Raw genomic sequence first — 6,685 nt, 5'->3', positions numbered from 1 at the left:
CAGGCCTCTTTTATATGTTACGCCTTTCCTCCCTCTATGGTCGTTGCAAACTGGTAACTCTATGGACACTGCAAATTGGGCCATATGGGCTACAATTAAGGCCTCATCTGCACCAAGCAGGATATTGCACTATGAAAGCGATATATAAAAGGCAGGAGCCACACCAAGCAGGATATAGTGGTATAAAAGCGGTCTGTGGTATGTGTCAATGGGTCTCAACAGTTGTCAGTGCACTTCAGTACAGCTGTAAAGTAGTAGTGTGGCTCCTGCCTCTTATATACTGCTTTCATAGTGAAATATCCTGCTTGGTGTAGATGAGGCCTAAGACTTGACCATGAGAAGCAATCCCTTCTCTTGCAGGGAGAGTTGCAGAGGTGGGGGGTGGGGACCTTTCCACTGGGAAAAGATTGATTTGGGACCAGAGAGACGGCTCATCAGTTGTGGCATTTGTGGCATTGTCAAAGATGTGTGGGCGATCAATCAAGCAATTTTGAAGTCCCTTGTGAAAAGCTTGGCCTGCTTCCTATGATAGTGTTGTGTTCTGTTCTGGATGCAATTATGGCGGGAACTCTGCCAAATCGTTGTGCATGCAAAAATATATCAAATATATTTTATTTAGCGACATACGTTAAAAAAATAAAAAGCTATGTATAAAGTTAACTTGTGCTTCTGTAGAAACCCTGCATTCATCGGCAATTTTACAATACATTATTTTGGAGTTAAGGAACAGTATTAAAAAGTGCTAATGATTTTGGCTATTCTGATTGGGATAAATCAGGTGACTGAAAACCATTTCAGACATTATCAGGAAGTATAAGTGACGTTTGCGCTTCATATTTCTGGGCTGCTCCTTAAAGGTCTAAAGTGGGGCTTTATGCATTTCTCATACAGAGAGAAGCAGTAGTTTCTAGATGGGCGTGCAGCTCATGCATCTCAACATGCTGGAGATGCCCAAGCTCTTGCTCCCAATGTTATGTAGGAAGAGCAAAAAAACAAGGGATTGGAGGCATTCAAACGTCCTCCCCCTGGCTGCAGTAAGGTCCCAAACCATATGTAGTTGATATTTTATGGGCCATGTTCTCCTCTCAGTCACATCCATAAAAATCCAAACCTATTTCATTTGCAATATATACTGCTGAAATATGGAAACCAGATTGTGATCCTAAGGGACTAAAAATCTAACCCAGCTGCCAAATCTGGCTTCAATGTGCACTTTGTGCAAGAGACTCTATCCTGCAAAGTATTGAGCATCTTGGGCAGCACAGCATTAAGTATATAGGCAGTTTGAACCTTTATTTCTCTCCATATAACTGCCTATATGCTTGAAATTAAAGTGGTCTTCATTCTTCCCAATTTATAATTATTATTTTTTTCAATTGTTGTCAGTTGCTTTACTGGACCGGGGATGGAGTTCTTAAAGGTCTAGCCAGTCTTAGTTGATAATGATCTCTGCCAACCTCAATGGATAATGATCTTCACAGTAATGACTGGGCAGACCTAGCCTTTGGCCAAAAGCAGGTTCAGATGCGTTGGCAGGAACAAAGGTAAATCAGTACACACCATAGTGTGTTCCATGATTATTTTGATGTGTGTTTAGATCCCCGTTTTTTCAGGCCTTTTTACTCTTTTCCTGCTGCCCAGTTTTCCAAAACATTTGCTCAAACATGAGCCTGCCTTGAGAAAGCTGGGCCTGGAGCATCCGGTTGTGGAGAGGGGCCCTCAAACTAGGGATTGTACAGTGATCTCACCTCCAAATCCATAGTGCACCTATGAAGATATGGTGGGCATTTGGATCAGACTCACATTTTTCAGATGATTACCATCACCAGTAGTTTACTGAGTACCCAGGATATTAGTTTTCTGTTTTCCTCTAAGATTAAGGGGTACACTTACTGGCACAACTTTTTGACTTATAAGCTTAATATTCCATATATAGTCATTCTTGATATTAACCATTGTTCCCACTGATTGTAGAGCAATGTGTTGTAATTTTCAAGTATGGATATCCAGTTTGCTGTATTTCAGGTTCCATGATATTTGGAATTACATCGTCAGTAATATAGCATTAACCATTTCCTTCTCTTTCCTGGTGGAATTGTTCTTGCGTCTTTCATAGTTTCCTTTATTTAGAATAATAAAAAGGTGACAGAGTACTACTGGATACCACCAAAGAGTCTTCAGCATCAGTGAAAGTTCTCTATAAACAGAGCACTTGAAAGGGAGAAGGAAAGTTCTTAGTAGTGCATGTCATAGTAAGTGCATTAGAGTGCATGGCTGAGTTGCTTGAAATGAGCCAAGATAAAATCCTGACCCATTCTCTTTTCCTCTTATTTGGAAACCCATATGCAATAAAAAGGAAGATAGGTGTGTGTGTGTGTTTTTACCAGACATCACATTAAACTTGATATTGGTGATGCTCGCCTGCCTAAAAGACAATGAAAACCACTGGGCTTTTTGCAAGTTCTGCATGAGATCCACAGAGTTGCATGATGGAGCAGTAACATCCAAAGAGGAAGAAAAAGAAAAAAAATGCTTTGGTTGCCTTGAGCTTGCGTGTTATTCAATGAAACATCGGTTTTCTTTCCAAGTAGAGGAAAAGTGCTTGTAAGGTGATGAAGCAGGAAAGACACTGAGATTTTGGATAAAAAGCAGGTAGAAATGTAAAATGTCTCCTGTCAGTTATAGCACAATATGTCCAGATGACGTCCATCGGCAGTGTCTGTCAGTCATCTTCTCGGCACATTGGGAAGTTGACAAAAGTGAAGACGTTAAACTCGATCAGTATCGAAAAACAAAGGAAGATGGCGTAAAGGATGAGCACGTAGATGCCCAGTTTCTTGTCAAGTTTCCATTTATTGATGTGGATCCCACCAACCTGTAAGAACACGATGCATGAGTTAACTAAGACTCACAGGATGTAAATGCTACAAGCTAAAAATTACCCTGAATTCAAATTTCTGAAGCTGCACACGGAAACTAATTTCCATGTGTTCTCTTAGCACTTTCCAGTAGCAGATGAGATGCTGTCAGGAGCTTCTGAGCGAAGAGGGTGTTCTCAGTGTCCCATCTCTCATGCAATTAATTGATTTAAGAGTTTTTAACTGGGTGACAAGCTCTAAAAATTAACTGTCCGGCATTGTTGTCAGGGGAGGCTGACAGCTGGTTTTAGTGTTGCCTAAACTGTCAAGGAAATACATCTCTTGGGATGCTTCATAGAGTTCAATGAAGAAGTGGCATCTAAGGCCATGGCTAGACCAGGCCTATATCCCGGGATCGTCCCGGGATCATCCCTGTGCATCCAAATGACACATGGAGGATCCCTGGAGCAGGCAGGGACGACCCCTCCATTTGCCTGGGATAATCCTTAGGTCAAACTAAGGCCTAAGAATACATGAATTGCTAAGATCTCTGGAGAGTCTGCCTCATAGTATCTCATTCATATTATATAGATATAACTTACTGACTGCGCTAGATACAGAGGATAACAAACACCACAGGAGCATACTTACAGTAAGACCTACAGACCCCAGGAGAAGCACAACAGAATACACTAGTCCTTTGCTGTTTATCTTAACCTGTAAAAATCAGAAGAAAGTAGCTTTAAACTATTTATCATACTAACTAGCTATTTGCTTTTTTTCTATATAAGACTGTAAATGCAAACATAATTCACAAGTTATAGTTCCTGAGTCAACGGGGAAACTGTCTGCTCTTTTGAAGTCAATAGAAATTTTGCATTGGACTTCAGTGAAAAAGGGATCAGTGATCAAACCTTGTTTCCGTCACAAAACATTAGCTCTATAGGGGCAGGGAGAGAGAGAAGGCCATAAAAAGCGTCACACTGGATGAAACCAAAGGCCTATCTAGTCCGGCATTCCAGTGGCTAACCAGATGCCTATGGGAAACCCAGAACAGGACGCACACACAATTGTGTTTCTCAGCACTGCCTGATACTGAAGTTAATATTCGCAGCCATTGATAGCCTTATCCTATATTCATTTGTCTAATCCTTTTAAAAAGCTGTCTGAGTTAGTGGCCACCATGACATCTTGCAGAAGCAAATTCCATACTTTAACTATGAAAGAACTGTTCCCTTTTATCTGTGCTAAATCTCCTACCATGCAGCTTCATTGGATGCCCTTGCATTCTAGCATTTTGACAGAGGGCGAAAAATGTATCCCTATCTACTTTCTCCACAACATGCATACTTTTATCCACCTTTATTATATCCCCTTGTCACCATTTTTCTAAGCTAAAGAGACCCAAACATTGCAACCTTCCTTCATAGGGGAATTGCTCCAGCCCCTTGATCAAGCAATGCACCTTGTCAAGCAATGCAATATGCATTTTGAGGTGACCAGAATTGTACACAGTGTTCCAAGTGTAGCTGAATCACAGATTTGTATAAAAGTATTACAATATTGGCAATTTTATCTTTATTATTTTATGGTGCAAGGGCTGTCATGTCTTTCTGTATGCCTTTGACAGGAGCACAATGGAGAGAAGATAATGCTATAGCTTCAGCAAGAGCAGAGTAAACAATGTAATCTAGTCCGGGATTAAAGAATCATACTGACAACCTGTTGGGAGGGCTTCAACAGTAGAGTGACCATATGGAAAGGAGGATAGGGCTCCTGTATCTTTAACAGTTGTAAAGAAAAGGGAATTTCAGCAGGTGTCAGAACCATTAACGCTGCAGGAGCCCTGCCCTCTTTTGTAGAGTGACCAGATACAAAAGAGGGCAGGGCTCCTGCAGCTTTAACTGTTGTGATGAAGAGGGAATTTCACCAGGTGCTGCGTGCATACAAATGACACCTGGTGAAATTCCCTTTTCAATACAACTGTTAAAGATTCAGGAGCCCTGTCCTCCTTTCCATATGGCCACCCTAGATTCAACAGATACTTGAAATCAGCAACAAGAGCTATCCATGATATTCAGTGCCTTAGGCCAGGAAGAGTCCATTGTTGGTGCTACTATGCAATGCCAGCTCCAGGTTTTGGAGGGGCCGAGGCCTTGAACAAGACACCCTCAATGGGTCTCCTCCTTCAGTAAGTCTACCTTATCACTCCTCATCCTCTTTCTCGTCTTTGATACCACTCGCGTACTTGACAGGCAGGGAGCCAAGGAGCAGGTAGGCAGCAGTAGTGCTCCTCCTCCCCACCACCAATATTGTCTGGGTCAGAGTGAGAGGCAATACAACAAGCAGGTTGCAATGGTGAAGGAGGAGCAGATCCAGGGAGCTCTTGCCAGTGGGCCCTTGCTGGCATGTGGGTCCTCAGCAAGTACCTAACCATCCCTGCTCCCGATGGCAACCCTGCTCCTATGAAACAAAAGGGCAGTGCAGAGTCCTCTATGCCACTGCATAGACTTCTGGGTGCGGAAGGTAGGTCTTGCCATTTCGTGTCAGGGCCCGCTGTTGCAACCTATGTGGTGCTTGGTGTTAGCAATTGGTAAGGCATCAGGCGTCCCCCCATGTGAAGCTAGGAAAAGGCAGCAACTTTTTCACCTTACAGGAGGGTCAAAGTCTCCCTGCGACAGAGATGTCATCATGGTTGGGGATCTGCCTACAGAGCCCTTGGCTATGAAGGGTCTGCGTTAGAGAAGTGGTTTTATGGAATTCATGCACACTGAATTTTCAGAGGATTGGGCCCACAATGAATTTGAACACCTAGGGATTTCAGTTACAGTGCCCAAATAATGGTCTTTCAATTGCATTTGCTTTGGTAATATGAGGTTTGAAGAGAAAACCTCTGTGTTTATATACATACAGATGAGCCGCTATTAACCGCCATAGTCTGCAAGCCCCATGGTAGTCCAAGGCCCACAAGAATGTCAAACACGTTGCTGCCGATTGTATTGGACACTGCCATGTCACCTAGGCCTGGTGGGGGGAAACATTTCACCATTAAAACCAGCATTTTGATTCACACAACGGCTCTTTTTACAACAAGCAAAAAGCAAGAGAATAGGCATTGCAACCTTTGCAAACAAAGGCCATGTCTAGAGATACCCAGCTTAACTGAGCAATCCTATCGATGTCTGGTCAGAAGTTGGTCCCATTGAACTGAATAAGCCTTTTTCTCAGATAAGTGGGTATAGGATTGCAGCCTAAAGCTGTAATCCTATGCACACCTGCGCATTTTTGTATGCAATGTTTCCTAATACACACATTTTTAAAAGGATTTCCCCTAATTTTTATATGCCTTTTTACACGCTATTTCACTAATGCACGCATTTTTGCACACAATTTCCCCTGAATGTACACATTTTTGTTCACATTTCTAGACTGGAAAATTGCACTGTGAAGTTTGGAAAACTTGAAAAAACAAAGGATAACGTGCTGCGGACTGCGTATTAGTTCAGGAAGTGCAAATTAGGTCCATTCGTATTGAAATGCAAACCGAACTAATTTCGCCCCATCACTATTCAAAAATACTTTCAGCCCCATTTACATATAGCAAATGTAAGAGACCTGGTTATTAATGTAGAGAGCGAACCCAACATTTCTCCGAAACCAATGCATTACGTACCTTGTCTTGCTACTATCAAACTGGCCATGCAGTCTGGTACACTAGTTCCTGCAGCTAGGAAAGTAATGCCCATGATAACGTCAGGTATCCCTAGAGTGTAACCAATCACTGTAACCTATGCAACACAGGAAAACAAAATAGTTGGAAAACAATA

The 6,685-nt window shown here is 42.2% G+C and overlaps 1 protein-coding gene across 2 annotated transcripts in view; it reads right to left on the bottom strand.

The window, feature by feature from the left end:
* Nucleotides 1-1,776: 1,776 nt before the first annotated feature.
* SLC24A4 (solute carrier family 24 member 4) overlaps nucleotides 1,777-6,685 on the bottom strand; it is a 114,853-nt gene continuing 109,944 nt past the window's right edge. For both annotated transcript variants that reach the window (XM_063147636.1, XM_063147637.1), the window contains exons 14-17: nucleotides 6,532-6,646; nucleotides 5,770-5,882; nucleotides 3,510-3,575; nucleotides 1,777-2,875 (exon numbers count right to left, since the gene is read on the bottom strand). In XM_063147636.1, coding sequence (XP_063003706.1) covers nucleotides 2,723-2,875; nucleotides 3,510-3,575; nucleotides 5,770-5,882; nucleotides 6,532-6,646 — 447 coding nt within the window. In that variant the 3' untranslated portion in view covers nucleotides 1,777-2,722. The remainder of the gene's footprint in view (nucleotides 2,876-3,509; nucleotides 3,576-5,769; nucleotides 5,883-6,531; nucleotides 6,647-6,685) is intronic.

The sequence above is a fragment of the Elgaria multicarinata genome, chromosome 2, assembly GCF_023053635.1.
Source record: "Elgaria multicarinata webbii isolate HBS135686 ecotype San Diego chromosome 2, rElgMul1.1.pri, whole genome shotgun sequence".
NCBI lineage: Eukaryota > Metazoa > Chordata > Lepidosauria > Squamata > Anguidae > Elgaria > Elgaria multicarinata.
The sequence above is the reverse complement of the archived record's forward strand: the minus strand, read 5'-3'. Positions and strand labels throughout refer to the sequence as shown.